General features: G+C 48.5%; 1 protein-coding gene across 3 annotated transcripts in view; it reads right to left on the bottom strand.

The window, feature by feature from the left end:
* The window catches only part of PPP2R5D (protein phosphatase 2 regulatory subunit B'delta), a 273,958-nt gene that overhangs the window by 63,394 nt on the left and 185,047 nt on the right, over positions 1 to 25,517 (bottom strand). For all 3 annotated transcript variants that reach the window (XM_086925820.1, XM_086925821.1, XM_086925822.1), the window contains one exon: positions 20,154 to 20,281. In XM_086925820.1, coding sequence (XP_086781946.1) covers positions 20,154 to 20,281 — 128 coding nt within the window. The remainder of the gene's footprint in view (positions 1 to 20,153; positions 20,282 to 25,517) is intronic.

The following is a 25,517-nucleotide window of genomic DNA, read 5'->3' as shown; positions in this document are numbered from 1 at the left end:
AGGGTATTATAGGCCCACGAGTGAGTGAAGCACCTATGCAGGGTATTATAGGGCCACAAGTGAGTGAAGCACCTATGCAGGGTATTATAGGCCCACAAGTGAGTGAAGCACCTATGGAGGGTATTATAGGCCCACGAGTGAGTGAAGCACCTATGCAGGGTATTATAGGCCCACGAGTGAGTGAAGCACCTATGCAGGGTATTATAGGCCCACAAGTGAGTGAAGCACCTATGGAGGGTATTATAGGCCCACGAGTGAGTAAAACACCTCAGCAGGGCAATATAGACCCCACCAGTGAGGGCAATATAGGCCCACGAGTGAGTGAAGCACCTATGCAGGGTATTATAGGGCCACAAGTGAGTGAAGCACCTATGCAGGGTATTATAGGCCCACAAGTGAGTGAAGCACCTATGGAGGGTATTATAGGCCCACGAGTGAGTGAAGCACCTATGCAGGGTATTATAGGCACACGAGTGAGTGAAGCACCTATGCAGGGTATTATAGGCCCACGAGTGAGTGAAGCACCTATGCAGGGTATTATAGGCCCACAAGTGAGTGAAGCACCTATGGAGGGTATTATAGGCCCACAAGTGAGTGAAGCACCTATGGAGGGTATTATAGGCCCACGAGTGAGTGAAGCACCTCAGCAGGGCAATATAGACCCCACCAGTGAGGGCAATATAGGCCCACGAGTGAGTGAAGCACCTATGCAGGGTATTATAGGGCCACAAGTGAGTGAAGCACCTATGGAGGGTATTATAGGCCCACGAGTGAGTGAAGCACCTATGCAGGGTATTATAGGCCCACGAGTGAGTGAAGCACCTATGCAGGGTATTATAGGCCCACAAGTGAGTGAAGCACCTATGGAGGGTATTATAGGCCCACAAGTGAGTGAAGCACCTATGGAGGGTATTATAGGCCCACAAGTGAGTGAAGCACCTATGGAGGGTATTATAGGCCCACGAGTGAGTGAAGCACCTCAGCAGGGCAATATAGACCCCACCAGTGAGGGCAATATAGGCCCACGAGTGAGTGAAGCACCTATGCAGGGTATTATAGGGCCACAAGTGAGTGAAGCACCTATGCAGGGTATTATAGGCCCACAAGTGAGTGAAGCACCTATGGAGGGTATTATAGGCCCACGAGTGAGTGAAGCACCTATGCAGGGTATTATAGGCCCACGAGTGAGTGAAGCACCTATGCAGGGTATTATAGGCCCACAAGTGAGTGAAGCACCTATGGAGGGTATTATAGGCCCACAAGTGAGTGAAGCACCTATGGAGGGTATTATAGGCCCACGAGTGAGTGAAGCACCTCAGCAGGGCAATATAGACCCCACCAGTGAGGGCAATATAGGCCCACGAGTGAGTGAAGCACCTCAGCAGGGCAATATAGGCCCATGAGTGAGTGAAGCACCTCAGCAGGGTATTATAGGCCCACGAGTGACCTCAGCACCTCAGCAGGGCAATATAGGCCCACGAGTGAGTGAAGCACCTATGCAGGGTATTATTTTTATTTTTTTGTTTGATCTGTTTATTAGATTTGAGGATAGGTTATACAGTTGATAAGCATATGCATTTGCACATGGAACCTGTAGGCAGTCCTCAAGACCGTATTTAACAGAACACTGCAATGACCTAGGTGCAGATCCGTCATCTATTATTCTTTTCCTAATATGAATTACCGTAACTCAGGCTTCTCATGCCGTTAAAAGCACTCCGGCGTTAGCAAATTTTCCTAATTGCAGTACAAAGTAAACGTGCTATGCGTGTGCATGTTAGTTTCATGTATATAACTCGTATGGCTTCACTCCATGTCCTTTCAATCAGTTAATTGATCCTTATTGATAACATAAAACCAATAACACAACCAAATGGAGGGTTAAGGGGGAGAAAGCATGAGCGCATATAGGTGAGTGAGGAACGCTGTCTTTGAACATTGCAAAAGTTGTCATTTATACAATCATACATTTGCATATATTATCAACGTGGTATTAACACAGTGGTTTGAGGTGCATATAATATACCATACAGTGCAGGTCACAATTTGGGTCACATTACGACACATGTATTAAGAAATATTAATTAGCCTTAGGAATGTCATCCGGAGTTAACAACCCATGACTCTGCAGGGTATTAAAGGCCCACGAGTGAGTGAAGCACCTATGTAGGGTATTATAGGCCCACAAGTGAGTGAAGCACCTATGCAGGGTATTATAGACCCACGAGTAAGAGAAGCACCTAGCCAGGGTATTATAGGCCCACGAGTGAGTGAAACACCTACGCAGGGTATTATAGGCCCACGAGTGAGAGAAGCAACTAGTCAGGGTTTTATAGGCCCAAGAGGCATCATGCTGATAGGACTAAGAAAGCAGACGTGAAACATTTTTCAGGAACTCATGACCTGCTAAAGAAGCAAATCATGGTCTAACAACTGAAAAAGAAAAACAATGGCCTACTTCCAAACATATCAGCTCACATCCTACTACTAACGACAAGAGCAAAGACACAGCTCAAGAAACACAAGTTGTGTCCAACTAGTGTATATATAAAAAAATAAAAAAACAATTGAGTCTGTTGTACAGCTACAAATGCTCTCACAAAATTACAGTTGCGCACACGTTCATTTGAGTAATTTCGAAATTCTCGTTACAAATACATTTCACACTGAGTTGAAATAACATATTGGTGGTGAACAGTAAACCTCAAACATGTGTTCCATCCGATGTTAGTGTGCAGGCCTGGGACTTTTTCATGGCTGTAGATAATTTTTCCATTTTTAGAGAAGTCTGTTATTTCCAGCAATAGTGGTTATAGACGCCTTGCGACAAAGGCGAATGGCCTGTACTGCATCACTGCACAAAATTAGAGCTAGGGTATTGTGAAACACTCACGAGTGAAGCAACGCTTGAGACAAACTGCGAATGGCACTCTAGTGTATCACTGCACTCGTGCACAAAATTTTATCTAGTGTATTGTGAATCACTTGTGAGTAACTGTCGTGCCACACTTGAGAAAGTGTACTCCAGAAACAGAGACTAAATATTATTGTTTTAAAATGCACACACATGCACGACCTGGTAAAGCGGGGAATATTGTGAGGTATTCCTTCTTAATCTGGAACAGGGGCAAGGGCACTCAAGAGTAGTGCTACGTGGAAAAGGAGTTGGGTAGAAGGACAGCATGAAATGAAAAATAAGTTCCTAACCTGTAACTGTGGCTCTCCAACATTTGTCTCTTTTATAGATTTGCGTGCTTGCATCATTCACGTTGTTGAAGTGGGAGTCCCTCGGTAAGATCCTAACAGCAGTACAAGGCACTGACTGCAGAAAAGTGCATAGGCAGAGCCTACTTTGTTAGCACATCTACCTCATTCTAAGGATACAAGCTTCGGTCAATGAGGTTTGAGTAGAGTCTCTCAGCCTCAGCAGACTTTATACATCAGATTTCTTAGTATAAGAGTGGGGGAAAAAAACCTACATACAATGCCAGAGGTAGACCTGTATTCTGGGAGGATGGTGGCCTGCACGGGAATCTATAATAGATACCAACGCTGGAGAACCACCTTTGCTGGTAACTTGTTTTTCTCCAGTATTGGATCTTTAAAAGATTCACATGCTTGTGTTGGATGTCCATGTCTGGCGAAGGAGTCTGCTCCTCCCCGTTGCTGCTCAGCAGATGTCTACAATTAACAAAGAAGGGAGGTAGAGTACAAAGTAGGATTCCTACTCCACGGGCACTGATAAGTAAACAAGAAGAATCCTACTACCAGTGTGCATCAAAGGGAAAGGGGGACACTCAGTGTTGTGTAAAATACCCCTCACACACCAACAGGCCCCTTGGTGTCATGCTTCATCATCGGGGTCTTCGCACCCCGCTAAAGGGATGCGGCACGCTGCGACCTGCGACTACGCGGGAGCGTTGACAAGTTTAGACTATGTGTGGTGTGTGTTGAGTGTAAGTGAAAAGGGATTGATGTGAGTGGGAGGTGTGGTGAAAAATTTAAAAAGTACCTGGCCAGTGGGTGAAGTGAAAAAAACTTTATTTCGTACCCCTGGCTGGTGCTGTTAAAAGGTGTGCAAAAAGGCGAGGTTTTTTGTCTTAATTAGGGACAAAACCTCTGGTGTGCGTCGACATGTTTCGGTACGTGTGTACCTTCTTCAGGACGGGGCACAACTCACGTTTTTCTAAGAAAAATTGGGTTTATCTTAATTTTTCTAAAAAGTGATAACACTCTTAAAAACGGCTACGATGTGCCTACAGCGGTTCTTTGGATCATGTAATCACATGTCCTGAAAAAAAGAAAAAACCATTAGGTTTGGTTACCAAATAGGAGTGGCTCAGACAGGTGCAGTCACCTGGAGCCCCAAACAGTTAATTAAACCTGTAAAGGAAAAAAGACATACAACACACACAACATATAAGACACATTTAGGATTTTTTTACTTAATTTCTTTGGACATACTCATGGTCTTTGTAGTCTATTGCCTCATGAGCAAATCCTGGGCATCAAGGTAGGTAAGTGGATCCACAATCTATGAGGGTAGAGAAGTGGATTCAGTGTTGTAGCTCTTACTCACTGTTTAGCTCCACCATACACCTGGACAGGCTGGGGTTGCCCTTTGTTTGAAAAAATACTCACGAAATCCGCCTATATTGGCCTCCTTCTACCACCCTGTGCTGCTCCGCCGTGAATGAAATACGGATGAGTTAGGCGGTATATAAAGGAGGTTTGGGTGTGTTTTCATTGGTTAATTAGCGGAAATGCAAAAGACCTTGTAAGGAAACACCCATGTTGCCGCCTTCTCTGAACATGTGATCTAGCCATATGTAACATGTATCCCTCTGTCATTCGTTCATTGCCGGGGTTTTGGATGTCCAAATATGGACCTTCCGCTTGTCAGCCACTCACGGGCTCTCGCTGTGGCTCGCGCTGATAGAGAGACCTTCAATACAGCTGCCGCTCGGCTGTCTCTCGTGCGCGCATGCGCACAAGTAATCTCACCGCTCCTCCTCCGTTCCTGCGCGATACTGTTTGTAGGCAGCGCATGCGCGATACTGTCTGTCTACAGCGCTGATCGCTAGAGATGCTTGGTTTCTCGGTTTTCTATATTTTATCATCGTACAGGGTGCCGATTACCAGTCTGTTTTTCTATAAAAAACGGGGCAAAGGTTGAACATGAAGTGTCCATGTGCTTTTCAATGTTTGGTACACTATATAAGTGGTCTGGGGAGAGATGTCATCTAGATATATTCAATATGGTGGCATCTCTACTGTGATATCGATAATAAAGAAGTTTTTAAAGAAAATTTAGTTAATTGTATTGCGTTTTCTTGCAGCGTATATTACTTTTATGTTCCCCTATCCTTATTTTGACGGGTCTGGTGGTCATGCCCACGTATTCCAGTCCACATGGGCAAGTTATCATATAAACCACGTTTTTTGTGTTGCAGTTTGAAAATTGGCGTTGTTCCCATGATGTGAATGACAGAGGGATACATGTTACATATGGCTAGATCACATGTTCAGAGAAGGCGGCAACATGGGTGTTTCCTTACAAGGTCTTTTGCATTTCCGCTAATTAACCAATGAAAACACACCCAAACCTCCTTTATATACCGCCTAACTCATCCGTATTTCATTCACGGCGGAGCAGCACAGGGTGGTAGAAGGAGGCCAATATAGGCGGATTTCGTGAGTATTTTTTCAAACAAAGGGCAACCCCAGCCTGTCCAGGTGTATGGTGGAGCTAAACAGTGAGTAAGAGCTACAACACTGAATCCACTTCTCTACCCTCATAGATTGTGGATCCACCTACCTACCTTGATGCCCAGGATTTGCTCATGAGGCAATAGACTACAAAGACCATGAGTATGTCCAAAGAAATTAAGTAAAAAAATCCTAAATGTGTCTTATATGTTGTGTGTGTTGTATGTCTTTTTTCCTTTACAGGTTTAATTAACTGTTTGGGGCTCCAGGTGACTGCACCTGTCTGAGCCACTCCTATTTGGTAACCAAACCTAATGGTTTTTTCTTTTTTTCAGGACATGTGATTACATGATCCAAAGAACCGCTGTAGGCACATCGTAGCCGTTTTTAAGAGTGTTATCACTTTTTAGAAAAATTAAGATAAACACAATTTTTCTTAGAAAAACGTGAGTAGGGTTGGGAAGTTGTGCCCCGTCCTGAAGAAGGTACACACGTACCGAAACATGTCGACGCACACCAGAGGTTTTGTCCCTAATTAAGACAAAAAACCTCGCCTTTTTGCACACCTTTTAACAGCACCAGCCAGGGGTACGAAATAAAGTTTTTTTCACTTCACCCACTGGCCAGGTACTTTTTAAATTTTTCACCACACCTCCCACTCACATCAATCCCTTTTCACTTACACTCAACACACACCACACATAGTCTAAACTTGTCAACGCTCCCGCGTAGTCGCAGGTCGCAGCGTGCCGCATCCCTTTAGCGGGGTGCGAAGACCCCTTTGATGAAGCATGACACCAAGGGGCCTGTTGGTGTGTGAGGGGTATTTTACACAACACTGAGTGTCCCCCTTTCCCTTTGATGCACACTGGCAGCAGATGTCTACGTCTGCTCCTCCCCGTTGCTGCTCAGCAGATGTCTACGTCTGGTGAAGGAGTCTGCTCCTCCCCGCTGCTGCTCAGCAGATGTCTACGTCTGGTGAAGGAGTCTGCTCCTCCCCGTTGCTGCTCAGCAGATGTCTACGTCTGGTGAAGGATTCTGCTCCTCCCCGTTGCTGCTCAGCAGATGTCTACGTCTGGTGAAGGAGTCTGCTCCTCCCCGTTGCTGCTCAGCAGATGTCTACGTCTGGTGAAGGATTCTGCTCCTCCCCGTTGCTGCTCAGCAGATGTCTGTCTGGTGAAGTTGTGTCTGCTCCTCGTTGCTGCTCAGCAGATGTCTGTCTGGTGAAGTTGTGTCTTCTCCTCCTCGTTGCTGCTCAGCAGATGTCTATGTCTGGTGAAGTTTTGTCTGCTCTTCCCCGTTGCTGCTCTGCAGATCTCGGTCTGGTGAAGTTGCGTCTGCTCCTCTTTTCATCGTTACTGCTCATCAGATGTCCATGTCTGTTGAAGGTGTCTGCTCCTCCCCGTTGCTGCTCAGCAGATGTCCATGTCTGGTGAAGTTGCGTCTGTTCCTCTTCTCATCGTTGCCGGTCAGCAGATGTCTATGCCTGTTGAAGGCGTCTGCTCCTCTCCTCCTCGTTGCTGCTCAGCAGATGTCTGTCTGGTGAATTTGTGTTTTCTCCTCCTCGTTGTTGCTCAGCGGTTCTCGGTCTGGTGAAGTTGTGTCTGCTCCTCCTCGTTGCTGCTCAGCAGAGGTCTATGTTTGGTGAAGTTGTGCCTTCTCATCGTTGCCGGTCAGCAGATGTTGGTGTCTGCTCCTCCCCGAAAAGACCTAGGATAGGTGGGGGATCATACAGCCCGCATAGATTTTGCTACTTGTGTCTTTTTTCAATATTTCAAGGGCTGTATTTACTTGTGGACCGAAGAGGTGCTTCTTGTCAAATGGGAGATCGAGTACTGCTTGCTGTCCTTTAGGTTTAAAGCATGTCTACGGAGGAGAAGGCTGATATTTATGCCTCTTGCTGCAGTGTCTGTGGAAACGAGCGCACACTTGGGAGTCCTTAGTAATCAACTTCACATCATTAACAATTTCATACCCCCTTTTTTGTATTCCCCTGGGAGGTGTTGGAGGAGTTCCTCCATTTCGCTCCAGTGTGCCCGTCGTAACATGCCAACAGCGCTTGGCTGTTTGCAATCCACCAGTGGTTAGCGGATTGGGCTGTATCCAATTTCCCGGAGCCGTCAATAGGTTTTGACTATCTGGGGGAGGTGCGTCCCCAGTGGTTTGGGAGTTTGCCTGTTTTCTAGCATTGGCTAGGAGTCTGGTGTTGTAATTTAATATATATATATAGGGTCAGATGGTGCTACCATATATTTTTTGTCCACTCTTGGTGTGATGATTCGTGCTTTGAAAAGGGTCTTTCATAACGCAATACTCCTTTGACACTAGTAAATATGGAGGCCCTTGTTGAGCAGGGGTGAGGATCTCAGAAAGGAACTCGTCCTCTATGGGGTCTTTATGTGATGGAACCTGGCCGTATGTTGCAGCTCTGGATATTAAGTCCTGAGAGGCTGAAGCATCGTTTGGTGGGGATGGGCGAGTGGGATAAAGGTCTGGATTTGTGTTCCCTTGTGGCTCTATATCATAGGTGTTCCATGGGTCCCTAGGCTGTGTATACTCTCCTATATTATCATCCTCATCTATAGGTGAATGTGGTGAGAAATTCCTCTCTTCAGATTGATGTGCTGAAGTGCGCGGTGGAGTGCGCGGTGGAGTGCGCGGTGGAGTGTGCGGTGGAGTGTGCGGTGGAGTGTGTGGTGGAGTGTGTGGTGGAGTGTGTGGTGGAGTGTGTGGTGGAGTGTGTGGTGGAGTGTGTGGTGGAGTGTGTGCACGCGCGGGCTGGTGTTGATGTAATTGGAGTGTGTTAGATTTGGGGGTCTCTAGTTGGCACAGGTAGGTACTTGTGACAAATAGGGACCCTCTCCTCTAGTCAGGGAAAGGGGGATTACACTCCCAAAATAACCCCTGCTCACCCTCAAGGTAGCGTGGCGAGAGCAGCCAAGGCTTTACTTCAGAGGCGTTGTAAGTTAAGCAGGTGTGACCACATACAATAACTTAGTGACAACACTACAAATGGACACCACACAGGTTTTATATAAAAAATAAGTAGACTTTATATAGAGTTACCACAAGACCATAAACGACAAAAATACACACTAGGATTACTTTAGGATGGTAGATTTAAGCTTAGTTCAGTTCAGTTCTTAGATGCAACACTTTGTGTCAATGTACCTTAAGTTGCGTTGTGCTTCCACGACAAGCAATGTCGCAGCGATGGGAATGCGGCACAGTTCAGATACAAAGCAATCAAGACAAACAGGGAGAGCGACCAGGTGGAGGTGATTACAGCGCAGGGACTCCTGGGCAATGGAGTCCCTGTCCCTCACCTGGCGCTCGCAGCCCTGTACTTCCTCCTCCTGACCACGGGGTCCTGGGTCCGATGTTATGTTCCTCAGTGAAGCGCCTTAACACACCGGCGAAGCGGGACCCAGAAAGAAAGCAGTCCAGCGAGGGCAAAAAGCGGCACACAAGGGTTCTCCTGCTTCAAGGACAGAAAGCGTCTCCCACTGGGACAGCAACTTGCAGGCACCTTTCACTCGGTGCTCAAGGGGCGGGGCAAACAGGGAGAGCGACCAGGTGGAGGTGATTACAGCGCAGGGACTCCTGGGCAATGGAGTCCCTGTCCCTCACCTGGCGCTCGCAGCCCTGTACTTCCTCCTCCTGGCCACGGGGTCCTGGGTCCGATGTTATGTTCCTCAGTGAAGCGCCTTAACACACCGGCGAAGCGGGACCCAGAAAGAAAGCAGTCCAGCGAGGGCAAAAAGCGGCACACAAGGGTTCTCCTGCTTCAAGGACAGAAAGCGTCTCCCACTGGGACAGCAACTTGCAGGCACCTTTCACTCGGTGCTCAAGGGGCGGGGCAAACAGGGAGAGCGACCAGGTGGAGGTGATTACAGCGCAGGGACTCCTGGGCAATGGAGTCTCTGTCCCTCACCTGGCGCTCGCAGCCCTGTACTTCCTCCTCCTGCCCACGGGGTCCTGGGTCCGATGTTATGTTCCTCAGTGAAGCGCCTTAACACACAGGCGAAGCGGGACCCAGAAAGAAAGCAGTCCAGCGAGGGCAAAAAGCGGCACACAAGGGTTCTCCTGCTTCAAGGACAGAAAGCGTCTCCTAATTTCACATAGTTTACTCCACACAAACACTCTAAAATGCTCCAAGGGCCACACGCAATCTATAATTTCTCTTTCTATAGTAAAATATTTCTCCTTGAAAGGAGATAATGCCCTTGAGGCATAAGCAATTATGGCCTTACCTCAATTTTCCAGTTTTTGTGCCAATACAGCTCCCAAGCCTTTAGAACTGGCATTGTTAGTGCTGATACAAGAAAGTTGAGGATTGTTAGATTTGGGGGTCTCTAGTTGGCACAGGTAGGTACTTGTGACTAATAGGGACCCTCTCTTATAGTCATGGTAAAGGGGATTGCACTCCTAAAATAACACCTGCTCACTCCCTTGGTAGCTTGGCACGAGCAGTCAAGGCTTATTTCAGAGGCGTTGTAAGTTAAGCAGGTGTGACCACATACAGTAACCCAGTGACAACACTACAAATGGACACCACACAGGATTTATATAAAAAATAAGTATACTTTATATAGAGTTACCACAAGACCATAAACGACAAAAATACACACTATGATTACTTTAAGATGGTAGTTTTAGCTTAGTTCAGTTCAGTTCTTAGATGCGACACTCTGCGTCAATGTACCTTACGTTGCGTTGCGCTTCCACGACAAGCAATGTCGCAGCGATGGGAAATGCAGCAAAGTTCAGGTACAAAGAAATAAAGACGTGAAGATCTTCCAGATGCGGCACGCTTCTCGGGGATGCAAGAAGTTCTGTCTGATGCGTGGACTACAGCCGCAACATCCAAGATGCGACGGCAGCAGCTCCAGCGGTGACGCTCTTCTCCCACGATGCGTGAAGCTTCAGCTCGATGCAAAAACTACAGCGGTGACATCCAAGATTTGACGGCAGCAGCTCCGACGGCAGCGCGCTTTTCGGGGATGCAAGGTGCTCTTGATCGATGCGGTGCAGTGCGACAGTTCCAGCGGTGACATCTTCCTTCTCCGGAGTTGCGATGGTAGGCACAGCGCGACTGCTCCAGCGGCGACACCCTACTTCGGAGTTGCGACGGCAGCAGCAGCAACGCAACACGCTTCCTCTTCGTTGCGGTGCATTGTGACAGTTCCAGCGGTGACACCCTCCTTTCTCCGGAGTTGCGACGGCAGGCACAGCGACACGCTTCTTCTCGTTGAGTCGCGCTTCCAGCTCCTTGCGACACGCAGTTCCTCAGAAGGCCCAAAATAGCAGCAGGCACTTCCACAAGAACTCTGGGGAGTGAAGTCTGTTGTCCCTGAGACTTCAACAAGAGGCAAGTTATTTTTCAAATCCTTGGAGATCCTTCACAAGTTGAAAGCAAAGTACACAAAGTTCTTTTCTCCTTCCTTTGGCAGTAAGGCAACCACTGCAGGCCAATCCCCCAAGCAGCACTCCAGCTTGGGAATAGTCTCTCCTCAGTTTGCTCTTCTCAGTAAAGGTTTCTTCTTGTAGTCCAAAAGTGATCTAATTTCTTGGAAGCAGGGTCCCAATATTTATACCCCAAAATCCTTTGTTCTCTGAGGGGAGAGGGGCCTTTGCCCAGTTGAAACCAGTTCTGAGGCACTCTGTTTACCAGACCTCTCCTTTCCTTTCACAGTGCAGGGCAGAAACATCAGACGCCCCACAGGAGGTGGAGCCAGCAGTGTGGAAGGCAAGTAGAGTCCTGGAGCACTTTGTTGACAGGACTCCTTCTCTTCTTTCAGTGTGCAGGTTACAGACATCAGACGCACCACAGGGGGTGGAGCCAGCATTGTGGAAGGCAGGCACAGCCCTATTCAAAGTTCAGGTGCGCTCCTCCCTCCCATCTAGATGCGGATTTCTCTATTCACCACTGGGTGACTCAGCTGGTCTCATGGAATTCCCCAGCCCTGTCACTCACAGAACTAGTCATAGGAATACACAACCTAGCAGAGGCAAGTTTGAATGGTTAGACAAGCAAATACCTACTTTCTAAAAGTGGTATTTGCAAACACAGAATATTAAAATAAACTTTACTAAAAGATGTGTTTTATTATTCTGAATTCAGGCATACTAAACTCTAATTTCTACCATGTTCTCTGAGCCTGTTAGGATTATAAAATGTAACAATGCTAACAGCCCATTCTGGCCTATGGAGAACAGGTAGCCTTGCAACAGTGAAAAACGAAAATGGCTGTAATTGACTATTAGGACATACCACACACATCAGGGCTTGTCCTACCGTATACTCATAATGCCCCCTGCCCGTGGGCCTATCATAGGGGTGACATGAAGAAAAGGGAAGGTTTAGGGACTGGCAAGTGGGTGCACTTGCCCAGTCAGCATGACCGTACCAGACTGCATGCAGGCTCTGCAATAGCAGACCTTAGACACATTTTACAAGGCTGCTTCTGTGGGTGGCACAACCAGTGCTACAAGCCCACTAGCAGCATTTGGATTTACACACCATGGGCCTACTCAGTGCACTGTACTAGGGTCTGACAAGTAAACCAAAATAGCCAAACATGGAACCACTAATCCATACATCAATTTACAATAGGGAGCACTTGCACTGTGGCACTGGACACTAGCATCTAACACCAGCAAAAATACATGAGGCAACAGAAAAAAATAGAAGGGAGACCCACGCCAATGGTGCCAGGTCTAACAGAGAGGTAGGAAGAGGAATGTGTAAAGGGCAAGTGGCAAAGTCCTGTTTTTTCTTTTTAGGAATTGGAGCCTCAATAGTCTATTGAAATAAAATTGTCTCTTTGAAGGTTGAGGACTTACAGGTTAAAGGATAATCTTCTTAGTTCCGGGCTGAATTTGTAAAATCTTCAGCCTCGGATCGAGCCATTCCTGCATGGTTTCGAGAATAGGCTCTGGTGGAGTTTTCGGTCTGAAAGTGTAGCATCTTGGTGCCGGCAGATTTTTAGATTTTGGCGTCAGTAGCATGGCCTTTAGGTTTCGGTACCAAACCGACAGTCCAACTTGTCAGTGCAGAATCAGATTTGGATGACGTGGAGGCATCCGAGTCTGAATTTCGGTGCACACCATAGCTTTTGGGCAGTGGCGGCCCGTGAGCAGTTTTATCGGTAGGAGGTGTGGGAAGTCAAGCTTTGTTTCAGAAGAGGCGTCGGACCACTGGCGTTTTGGAAGCTAAGGTACAAGTTGTCATCAGTATAATGAGGAGGAAGCAAGCCACCAACCTTTCCATCATCAATTTTCTGGGGTGCTCCCTGCTCTGGTATAGGATCAGAGCAAGAAACAGAATGGAATCTCTGCACGCAGTGGGTAGCTTGGTACCTAGCCTACTTTCCAAGCCTTTGTGTTTACCTCAAAAACGTCTTTAAAATCACGATGAACAATTCTTAGAGGAATTGATCATCATTTTGCTGAAGTAACAGCAGTCCACTGAAAATTCTGGTCTCAAGTGAATCTAAGCACAGGGGGGCTCAGGACCCCACCTGGGAATGCAGATCAGGTGTGGCAAACTGCTACTGGCACTTGAATGAATGAATGAATGAATGAATGCAGGGCACTTCTAGAGCGAGCAGCTACTCAAGAGTGTCTCGGCGCTACACATGTGAATTACCTCTTCTTAGTGCATTAAGAGCCAGAGGAGAAGATGCAGTGAACTGCTAGAATGCAAATGCTACTTACCAGTATGCATCTGTTCTTGGCATGTAGGGCTGCTGACATTCATATCTGTGCATAGTCCGCCACCTAGTGTTGGGTCCGGATGATTGCACATTGTTGTCCTGGAAGAGTCTTCGAAGTATCACGAGATAGGTGGCTCCTCCCCTGGACTACAGTGCGCATGGGCATCGCCTCCATCCCCAGATTGTTTTTAGCCATAGGCAGAGATGGAGTGAAGAAGTGAGTGATGACCATGCTATGAGCATATGTGTGTATATGAATACATACTGCAGCTGCTACAGGCGCCGGGGAGGAGGGTGGGCGATATGAATGTCAGCAGCCCTACATGCCAAGAACAGATGCATACTGGTAAGTAGCATTTGCAGTTCGAGGCATGTGGGCTGCTGAATTCATATCTGTGCATAGAATACATAGCAGTCCCTCCATTAGCGGCGGCCGCCCGTGCCAGCTGCAGCAGTCTGAAAAAGCGTTTTTAGAACAGCCTGACCAACAGCTGCCTGTTGTTTTGAATGCACGTCTACACAGTAGTGCCTGGTGAAAGTATGAGTGGTAGACCATGTGGCTGCTCTACAGATGTCTTCTAAGGGAATGTTACCCAAGAACGCCATAGAGGCCCCCAGCTTCCTAGTGGAGTGGGCCCTCGGTGGGATAGTGAGAGTGCGCTTAGCTTTAGCGTAGCATATCTGAATGCACTTTACTATCCATCTAGCTATTCCTGCTTTGGAGATTGCATTTCCCTTGTGTTGTGTGGCAAAAGCAACAAAGAGTTGTTTGGTTTTGCGGAAATCTTTTGTCCTGTCCACATAATACATCAAGGCTCTTTTCACATCAAGTGTGTGGAGCATCCGCTCCGCCAGCGTCTCTGCGTTTTGGAAGAACACCGGCAATTCAATTGTTTGGTTTATGTGAAACTGCGAGACCACTTTGGGTAAGAACTTAGGGTTAGTGCGGAGCACCACCCTGTTGGCATGTACCTGGAAGAAAGGTTCTTGGATGGTGAGCGCCTGCAGTTCGCTCACCCTCCGTAGCGATGTGATTGCTACCAAGAACGCCACCTTCCAGGTCAAAAACTGCAGCTCGCAAGAGTGTAGTGGCTCAAAGGGAGGACCCATCAGCCTTGTAAGAACCACATTGAGGTTCCATTCCGGAGCTGGTGGAGTCCTTGGTGGAATGACTCTTTTGAGTCCTTCCAGAAAAGCCTTGATAGCAGGGACCTTAAAGAGTGACAGGTGTTGCCTATTTTGGAGGTATGCTGCCATAGCCGACAGGTGAATGCGGATGGAAGAGTAGGCAAGATTACACCGGTACAGGTGAAAGAGGTAGCATATGATGTTTTGAATGGAAGCGTCTAGCGGGTCAATGCTGTGCTCCACGCAGTAGACGACAAACCTCTTCCATTTAGCCGCATAACAAGCTCTAGTAGTGGGCTTTCTCGCCTCCCGAATGATGTCCATGCAGTCGGGAGGAAGATTGAGGTAGCCAAACTCTAGGACCTCAGGAGCCAGATCGCCAGGTTGAGCTGTTGCGGATCTGGGTGCTGAATGTCGCCATGGCTCTGCGTCAAAAGGCTGGGAGTGAGATGAAGCCGTTGATGCGGTACCACGGAGAGTTCCAGAAACGTGGTGTACCATGGTTGGCGAGCCCACGTTGGAGCAACCAGGATGAGCGTCATCGAGTGTTGCCTGAGCTTGCGTGCCACCAGCGGTATCAGAGGTGCTGGGGGAAAAGCGTACGCAAATCTGCCTGACCAGTTCATCCACATCGCATTGGCCTGTGACTGGGGGTGTGGGAACCTGGCGGCGAAGCTTTGGCATTTTGCGTTCTCCTTTGTGGCGAACAGGTCTATCTCTGGATGACCCCACCTTTGGAAGTACGGTTGGAGTACTGATGGATGTAACTCCCACTCGTGCATCTGATGGCTGTGTCTGCTGAGCAGATCCGCCATCTGGTTGTCCTTGCCTGGGAGATGTTCTGCCATGAGGAAGATGTTCCTCTGAATGGCCCACTTCCACATGCTCTGAGCCAGATGAGACAGCTGTGGAGAGTGTGTTCCCCCTTGTTTCTGTATGTAGTACATGGCCGTCATGTTGTCCGTCCGGATCAACACGACCTTGTTGCACAGATGTACTTTGAACGCCTTTAAGGCCATGAAGATTGCCATCAGTTCCAACACATTGATGTGCATCTTCCTTTGTTGAAGTGTCCATAGTCCCTGCACTGTGTAATGGAGTACATGCGCTCCCCATCCCTGGAGAGAGGCGTCCGTTGTCAGGATGATCTGTGGGACAGGCTCTTGGAATGGTCGGCCCTTGCAAAGGTTTTGTGGATTCCACCAATGCAGAGAGTTGTACGCCCGACCGCTCACCAACACTAGGTCTGTCAGTTGCCCATGAGCCTGAGTCCACTGACGTGCCAGGCACTCCTGAAGCGGACGCATATGTAGTCTCGCGTGCGGGACAATGGAGATGCAGGAGGCCATCATGCCTATCAACTGCATGAACACCCTCGCTGGAAGCGAGGTCTGGGGTCTGAATCGTTGGATCAGCGCCTGGATACCGGCGATTCTCACTGAACTCGGCTGCGCAGTGGCCGCCAGAGTGTTGATCGTCGCGCCCAGATACTGCCGCACGTGGGCGGGCTGGAGATGGGACTTTGGGTAGTTCAGAGAGAATCCCAGATCGTGCAGGAGGTGAATGGTACGTGACACGTGGTCTACGCACTGCTGTTCCGTCTTTGCCTGAATCAGCCAGTCGTCTAGGTATGGGAAGACATGGACGTGCTGGCGACGGAGATGCGCTGCTACAGTCGCTAGGCATTTGGTGAAAACTCTCGGTGCCGTGGTGACCCCGAACGGCAGGACTCTGAACTGGTAATGCTGGTCCAAGATCTTGAATCTGAGATACTTCCTGTGTGAAGGATGCAGGGGAATATGGAAATATGCATCCTTCAGATCCAGCGTTGCTAGGAAGTCCCCCTGTTGAAGCAGGGGAAGCACCTGCTGCAATGTGAGCATATGGAAGTGCTCTGAGTAGATGTACCAGTTCAGGGGCCTGAGGTCCAGGATCGGCCTGAGTGATCCGTCCTTTTTGGGGATTAGAAAATACAGGGAGTAAACCCCTGTTCCCCGTTCTTGCAATGGAACGAGCTCTATCGCCCCTTTTTGCAGCATGATTAGTACTTCTTGCTGCAACAAGGTCAAGTGCTCGTCGGACATAGCACGGCCTCTTGGCGGTATGTCCGGTGGAATGGACGTAAGTTCTAGACAGTACCCGTACTGGATAAGAGACCTCACCCACCTGTCCGTGGTGATGGACCTCCACGCCGGCAGGAACTGCTGTAGTCTCCCCCCGACAGGTGTTGTGTGATCGGGGGGAAGTGACAAGACGTCACTGCTTGTTGGAGGCGGTGGACCTGGAGGCGTTGTTTCCACGTCCTCTGCCCTTGATGTTATTGCCTCTGTAACCACCCCTGCCCTTGTTGTTGTTATACGAGGACTGGGTGTTACCCTTGTAGTACTGCGTGGTCTGGGGTGCCTGGCCTCTTGAGGTGCCTCTTGAATTGGAGCGGCGAAAAGAACCACCCCGAAACTGCTGACTTTGTAAAGCCCCCATAGATTTGGCAGTTTCGGTATCTTTCTTCATTTTTTCTAGGGAGGCATCCACCTCAGGGCCGAACAGATGGTCAGGATTCACCGTCTGACCCAGTAATGTGGTTTGTATGTCGGGCTTGAACCCAGAAATTCGAAGCCAGGCATGGCGTCTGAGTAACACGCTTGTATTGATAGCCCTGGAGGCAGTGTCTGCTACATCTAGGGCACATTTGATGGATGCATTAGTAATGAGTTTACCCTCCTGAATGAGCATCTCCCCCGCCTCCTTGTATTGGTCAGGCAAATGTTGCAGGATGGCCTCTAATGTGTCATAATGGGCCCTATCATAACGTGCAAGCAGGGCTTGAGTGTTAGAGATCCTCCAGATGTTTGCTGCCTGTGCAGCAATGCGTTTGCCTGATGCCTCAAAGATCTTCGACTCTTTGTCTGGGGGAGGAGCATCACCAGTAGTCTGCGAATTCGCCCTCTTCCGAGCGTTGGACACCACCAGGGAGTCCAATGGCAAATGTCCCTTAATATACGTGGGATCCGTGGGCGCCGCCTTATACTTCCTGTCGATTCGAGGATTGACCACCCGCGCCCGGGTGGGCTCCCTGAATACCTCCTGTGCATGCTTCAGCACCCCTTTGAGCATAGGTAGCGTCTTGACTTGCTTTTCGGCTACCGAGAAGGTGTCGACCAAGAAGTCCGCATCCACAGGGTCTGAGTGCAGTTCGACGTCATGGTTCGCTGCAGCTCTCTCTATTAATGCATTAAACGCCGCCGAGTCCTCCGTCGGGGACGTCTTCGTGGCGAAAAGATGAGTGTCCTGACCTGCCTGCAGGTCGTCGGTGTCGCCTCCTGCCGTCCAGGGCACCTGCACCTCGTCCGGATCCGAGTACGCAGGATAGGTGTACTCGTCATTCTCCTCGTCCACCTCAGGCACTGGGGAATGGGCCGGCGAGCGTTCCATGGCTTGCGGAGACAGAGGTTCCATCAGAGCCGAAGAGTCCGCAGAGTACTTTTTGCTCTTAAGTGGAATCCTAAAAGGTTCCAACGGCGGCTCCGACGTAATCTTTCGTTTGAGGAGCGACAATTTTCCGGTGTTGGCGTCGATCATCACCTCTCGACGTTCCTCCACCGCGAGGGGTTGGAGCCGAAGCTTCGATACCACCAAGGCAGCTTTCGGCGTCAATACTTCCTGAGAATGTCCGCCCTGCTTAAGCGCGAAGGCCTTCGGCGCCGACTTGGGAGGAAGGGTAAAACGGATGGACGTTTGTTCCTTGGCAGGCTTCGGCGTGGGCCTAGGCACGACAGTGTCCTGGCTGGGAACCACAGTGGACTGTTGGATCCGCTTCAAGGATTCTCCCACCTTCTTAGTAAGGGATGCCGAGGGCTGAACCGTCTCGAGCGACTCTTCGCCTCCGAGAGCCCGGTCGTCGGCAGGCCTCTCCTTCGGTGCCGACGCCCCCTGGCCTGTCGCACCGTCAGCGTGACGCTTCTTCGAAGCCGTCTTCGGGTCCGCAACCCCTCTCGGTGCCGACGCAGCCGCGTCGGAAGTCTTCACCTTCGGTGCCGACCCAGAAGACTTCGGGTCGGCCATTTTGGCGCGTCTTTTGTGGTCGGCCATCTTGGCGTGGCTCTTCGAGTCGGCCATTTTGGGTTTCGTGGAAGTTGACGCCTCCAGAACCTTCTTCACCAACGCCAGTTTCGGTTTCGTTTTCGCATCCAAGGGTGCGGAACCGGTTGGCTTCACTTTCGTTTTCTTGCCAGAAATGTCCGTGACCGGGCCCGGAGGCGGGGACGTAGGACTTATAGTAAGATCTCGGGTAAGGCCCGAAGGCGATCCCTCGACCTGGGCCGTATAACGGGGGGAAACCCCGGAGTCCGTTTGGGGATGCTCCTCCTCGGAGCTATCTCCCATCGCGGCACAAATCAGTTCGTCGTCCCCTACCTCACCGGAGACTTCGTCGCAGGCCTCCTCGTCCGCGTCGTAGGCCTCTTCCTCGGACGCGGGGCCAGAGTCCGACCCTTGTACGCCGGCCTCCTCCTCGATCGATTCCTGAAAGATGTCATCAGGTGGGGGTGCCGAAGCCGACAACCGTGCCTGGAGTCGATTAGCCCGGCGAATCTTCAAAGTTTTCTTACTCCTAAACTTTGAACACGCCATGCAGGTGTCTTCACGGTGATCCGGTGACAAGCATGTGTTGCACACAGGGTGCACGTCGAGGTGCGAATATTTCGAGTGACATAGCGGACACTTCTTGAATGGAGTCCGCTCCATCGCAAATGCGGTAGTGTAGGCCCGACCGCGTCGAAGCACGTGGAAGGGCAGTAGGAGATAGGAGCTGAGAGTCAGTAAGAGAACCCGAACGCAACTATACCGACGCCCAGCCTAAAGACCTTTTGGTCTCAAGTGAAATCGAACAACTATCGGTTCCGAAGGAGGGAACCGAAAACACATCCGAACCCTATGGCGGAAAAAAACAATCTGGGGATGGAGGCGATGCCCATGCGCACTGTAGTCCAGGGGAGGAGCCACCTATCTCGTGATACTTCGAAGACTCTTCCAGGACAACAATGTGCAATCATCCGGACCCAACACTAGGTGGCGGACTATGCACAGATATGAATTCAGCAGCCCACATGCCTCGAACACATCAAAGTGTGTGACTGAGCCCTTTCATTCCAGGATGGACGTGCAAAAACCCTAGTTAGCGTCTACACCGGTTGGCAAACAAAAGGGAAGAGTATATGCTGTGGGAAAAGCGGTTACCAACTACAACAAGCTCTAATGTTAACAGTTTTGACAGGCAGTTTCTGCCCTTGCCACTAGGTGTAACGATCGGCCCGACTAAGTAGACAAGACCCCTACAATACGGGAGTGCTAGCACTTATGAATATTACAGACGAGATCATGGTAAGAATATTACAAGAAGTCTAGTTTCTTCTCCTACATTGGAAAATGCAACATTGCAAGAAAAATAAAAAATGTAAGCAGACTTGTGTGCGCCCCTCGGAAGCGGAGACAGGAGAACCAGCATTTTCCTTTGTTACGTTCTGGATCAATGCGACTACTGGGCAGGGAGAGCTGGAGTTTGTGTCCATGACAACAGACAAAAGAAAAAAAAGTACATACTTGTTCCAGTGACTCTTGGAGTTCTTGTAGAGCGCTGGGAACATGATGGGTAGTATCCGGGCCGCATTATCACTGATGAGACTCATGATGTACTCGTTGTTCCAGTAGTAGAGCGCCCTTTCTGCCACCTAATGAGAGAAAGCACCATGAAGCATTAGCATTGAGCAGCTGTATCGAGGCACAAATCAAGGGCTCGACAACACTAGGAAAGCAAGAACACAAAGCCTGGGCTGGCACATTTTACAGAGAAACAAATACTTTCTAAGCGTCAATGTTTCCAGTTAACACTCAGAATTTAGCCACTAACTAAAGGAGCAAAAAGCCCTCTACAGAAATTCAAAAGCCCAAATTGGTCATCAATAGATCTTGTATGATCCTCACCAGATACCCGCAAGAAGTAAAAGGCAGGAGTTACCCAAGCAAAAAGCACAGAAGAGGGAATCAAAGCATAAGTGCCTGCACAAGTCCCAAAATTATTTCTTTAGTTAGAATGAAAAGGTGCAAACACGGGCTGGAGGCACAATTCCCTATACCCCCAAAAAATGTAAATCAGGTCAAGACCGGCTTACACAGGACCAAATATACAAGATAGCCCAGCACACTTTTCTACATGAAATAAGACAATGATATGATAATCAAAGAAAACAATTGTTTCAAAGATGAGTCGACGTTGTATTCAGATGAAATCTTTATTCATTCCATGTTAAAACACTTTTGAAACCGCCAACGCGTTTCGTCCCATCCAGGGACTTCTTCAGGGCTGATAGTGTGTAGGAAGACAAGTTCTAGATTATACGCCGACTCATCTTTGAAACAATTGTGTTCTTTGATTATCATTTCATTGTCTTATTTCATGTAGAAAAGTGTGCTGGGCTATCTTGTATATCAGGAGTTACCCAAGCACCCTGTTCATCTGGCCGGTCTCAAAATCACAAGATGAACAGGAGCAGAATACATGCAATATCGTGAAAGGCAGAAGTCCGAGCACTAGCTAACATTTCCCTTCCCCTTTGGCAACGGACAAGACGATCTATGCTCCCTTTACCTCTATGAAAGGGAGAGCTCTGAATACAGGCGTCCTCATAACAGAGAGATTATGGGTACACAAAAGAATAAATGCGGTCTTAGTTGCTACCCCTGCTTGAGTCTGGACACTAGGAGCAGATCCCCCTTATATGGCTCTTCACTAAAACTCAAAACGCAGCATCTTTTCTAGAACCCGACGGCAGGTTTAATGCGAGTTGGCCAGTATGGGCACACGTCGTGCATCTTCCCTTGGAAAAGCCTTCCCTAAATCTAGAAACCACTTCAGTTGGGCACACATGTACAGCCTATAATAACTATCGATAACCAGGACAAAACACAACCATGATTAGGGGTAGTCTACAACGTAGCAATTTTCATTGTTCAAAACAAATGTGAACAAAACACAAGTATAAGATAAACAGTCTCAGATTTATACATCCAAATAAAAGCAGCCAATCAACACTACCCAATACACTCGTCTAAGAAAGGAAACCTCTTTCCAAGCCTTGGCACAAGACGAAACATGAACCAGGTAATGGTGCCCAAAGGCACAGTAGATGCACATAACCAAAACGGACAGTGCGCTCTAAGAATTCCAGAAGGTGAACTGCCCCTCAAGGGGTGCATTAGCACATTTATTGTCACCGGACATAATGGTCAAAAGCCATTCTTGCTAAACTGCCTCTACACTTCTCACTTCCGGTGGAGGAAGGTCAGGATGCTTAAACCTTCAAATGTTCATAAACAAATGTTACTTCCCTTTATTTTTTGCTTCAAATTTTTTTGTTGAGGTTTCACATATCACGCCCCCCAGGAGGGGGGTAAGGCAGAAAGTGATTATACATTATTACACACATAGAGGGTTACATAGCAAGACAAAAATAGAAGTACATGTAGCGATCTTCTTGTGACAGGTAGCCATAACCTCGCCTGACTTTGCAGCAATGAATGGGTCCGTTAGTATGTAAAATGGAGGTCTAAGTGCAATCGGCTAGGGCCCACGCCTCCTTGTCCGTGAAATTCTGTGTCAAAGGCGTATGTGAGTGTTGTCCCCATGTGTTTAGTCATAAACATGTAATCCCATGATGGATGCTGGTGAGGGAAATGTGCCGGCTTGCAATTTGAAGAAAAACATAGAACCGTGGGGGAAACTTTTCCTAGTATAGCATGTGGTGCTGGACGTGTGTGGCACGCCAGCCGGGGTCAGCGGGCGCTGTGCGCAGGGGGTGCTAGGTCCCCCGACAGTTAAATGGACAGTGGGGGGGGGGGGTTCGGGGGGCCCTCGCCAGGGTCAGCGCCTCTAATCCGCGAGCGGGGTCTATAGTCGATCCGCTCCGACTTGTGCGCGGGGGGCTCGGGTGTCTGGTATCTATGTGGGGTGTCGCGGGGAGGCCTGGGTGTGTGGGGGAGATGGATCTGGTACGACTTCTGGGGTCGTTTCATGTTTGAATTGGATGAGTAGTTGTGCCCACTCTAGAGAGATGGGGTTCCTTCGCATGCCCCGTACTTCCTCATCGCGCAAAAGCTCCTCCTCTGCCGCCCCCCATTTGTTTACTGCACTTATCCAGGCTGCTTCTGGGGGGCCCGAGGGGGCCCTACAGTGCATAGCAATGGCTCGCTTTGCCAGTAGAAGGGCAAAGGAGGCGAACTTCCACTGCAGCTTCTCAGATTTTTTCCTGTTGTAGGTTCCCAATGCGCAGACCTCCCAGGATTCTTTTTGTGGTAGGTTAACTAACGTGGGAAGGGTCTGATGTATTGTGGTCCAGTATTGGCGAAGGGAGGGGCAATCCCAGAACATGTGCTTAAAGTGTGCCACAGGCATGCTGCATCGCGGGCAAATAAACGGTGTATCTTGGTAGTATTGTTGTAGTTTGTCTGGTGTGAGGTAGGCTCGGTGAAGAATGTTGAATTGTATATTCTCGAATCTCGCGTTTCTAGATGTTACTTCCCTTTAATGTGCTCCTCTAGCTTCACACACCTGCAAACCTGCCATTTAATGACTGGAGTCAGAAAGAGTGGTTTGCTTTTGTTTCAAACCAAATGTTCTCCTCCCTTGAAAGACAGAAGGGTATCAAAACCCCCTTTGTTGCAGTAGAAGCAGTCTGACCTTTTGTTCTGCTAGACATTATCTTTCATCATAAGAGAATACCAACACACCTTCAGTGAAAAAAACAAAGGATAAAGTGAAGGTATGGTTAGCTTTGTTTATAACACTAATTTAGGTTTTAAAAAATCTCAGAAAAAGAGTTAAAGTGCAGTTATGATTACAAAACCTAAAAACCACTAAAATGCATCAATTATACTTAATAATAATAATAATTTGTGCCCCCCACATGCACTGCTTACGCAGGACATCACTCTTAACATTAAATTACATAATGACACCATTCAAGACCTCGGTGGATGGTGCCATGACCCTTCTCTCTCACCTTCACATAATGACTTCAGTAAGTGTCGAGCCTAAACTACTGACGCAACTAATGATGCACCAATTACACAACGAATGACCCGTCTATGATGATACTGTATGAACTGCTGTAAAAACACTTTTACACATCAACCCGTAACACATCACAAATGTGATGCAATATGTGCGGTCACAAGCAGTGCATGATAGAAGTAAATGTTAGTTTACAGAGCTAGAACTTCAGAATTTGTTTGTTTTTTTGGTTTTTTTTGTAACCATAACTGCACTTTAACACTGGCTTTTTCGGTGAATTTCAGACGTTTTTGTTAAACATAGGTTATGCTGAAGGGATGAAGTGAAGCACAGATCAGAAGTGATGGCTTGACCATGGTGCAAAGGCCTCGTTACCTTCGGCAGGACAGAGCTCGACTTCTTGAGTCCTGAACACCCGTGTGTAAGGATCAACGCGTGCTAGAAGGGGGCTGGTCTGAGAGGGCCTGGACTTCACTCACTCAGCATGCTAACGTTACCGCAATTACAAAGACCGACTTCAGGTGAGGTGGTGCAATGGGCAACACTGCATCAGTTCAAAAGGAGTACCCATGCCAAAATAAAAATCAGATTCAAGTCCCAACGTGGCATCACAAAGGGCTGTGGTGGAAACAAGTGATGCAAACCTTTAAGCGCATCACCACAGGTGATTTGAAGAACGGCTGCTCCAGCAAAAGTAAAAGGGCAGAGAGGGCCAACAAGTAACCTTTCACAGTGCCCATAGCAGGATTGTGCTGGGCTAAAGACGAAACAAAACCGTATATCCAACAGGTTGGACTGCAACAAGTGCCCAACATGCACTTTGTTGAAAGCTATGTGGCTGCCAAGATCACAACAACGTGACTGGAGGATAAATGCTCAGGGCCATACGTTTCCAGACACTACACTCTACTGGCCCATTCCGGAGTAACTAGGGTGACTTGAGCCCGATAAAGGAAAGTGCCCCTTTTTAACAAGGCCACCCCCACTTTCTGCCTGCTAATTGATGTGATTTCGACTAGAAGTGTACTGGGTTCCTGCTAACCAGGTCCCCAGTGCCAGAGCTCTTTCCCAAAACTGTACAATTATTTTCCCCAATTGGCAATACCTCTAGCACCCTCTGTAAGTCTGTAGCAAATGGTACCCCAGGTACCTATGGCATGAGGTGATAAAGAGAGCCCCCTAAGGGCTGCAGCATAAATTGTGCCACCTTAAGAAACCCCTCTTCAAACTTATGCAGATTGCAGGCTGCGTGTTTTGGTGCAGACAAAAGTGAGAACACGACATTGCACATGTCTTGCCTGCAGACACTGTATGGAATATTTGTAAGTCACCCCTACAGCAGGCCTTACAGCCCTAAGGCAGTGTGCTTAATACGGGAGGCCTGAGCAGACATACCCCTGTGCTGGTCAGTTCTATTACTGCCAGTGCAAGTGACCAGGGAAGCCACTTTGAAGCATGTGCTGGGCAATGGAGAAAACGAGTTCCCCAGAAACATGATGGCTTCACTGAAGATCGTGATGTCTGGTATCAATTAATTAATAAGTCCACATACATGCCAGTGCTGGGTATATCAATATGTACGCCCAGAGGACACCTTAGAGCGGCCCACTGAAAACCTACCAGCTACTGACGTGCTGACTGGTTTTTGCCAGCCTACCACCAGATACGAGTTTCTGACCCCCCCAAGGGTGAGGGCCTCTGCTCTCCAGAGGTCATAAACAAAACCTGCTCGGGCAAGGAGTGCATTCACCCGCCCCCAAAGGATGAACTGCAGATTGGCTTCAAAGAGACCGCCGCCTTTGGTATGCAAATCTGGCTACCCTCACAGGAGAGGATGCCACACCCCTTTTGTACAGAGCGCTTTGGCACTTGGACAGACGGGAAAATTAGATAGGTAT

This window comes from Lissotriton vulgaris, chromosome 6 (assembly GCF_964263255.1).
Source record: "Lissotriton vulgaris chromosome 6, aLisVul1.2, whole genome shotgun sequence".
NCBI lineage: Eukaryota > Metazoa > Chordata > Amphibia > Caudata > Salamandridae > Lissotriton > Lissotriton vulgaris.
The sequence above is the reverse complement of the archived record's forward strand: the minus strand, read 5'-3'. Positions and strand labels throughout refer to the sequence as shown.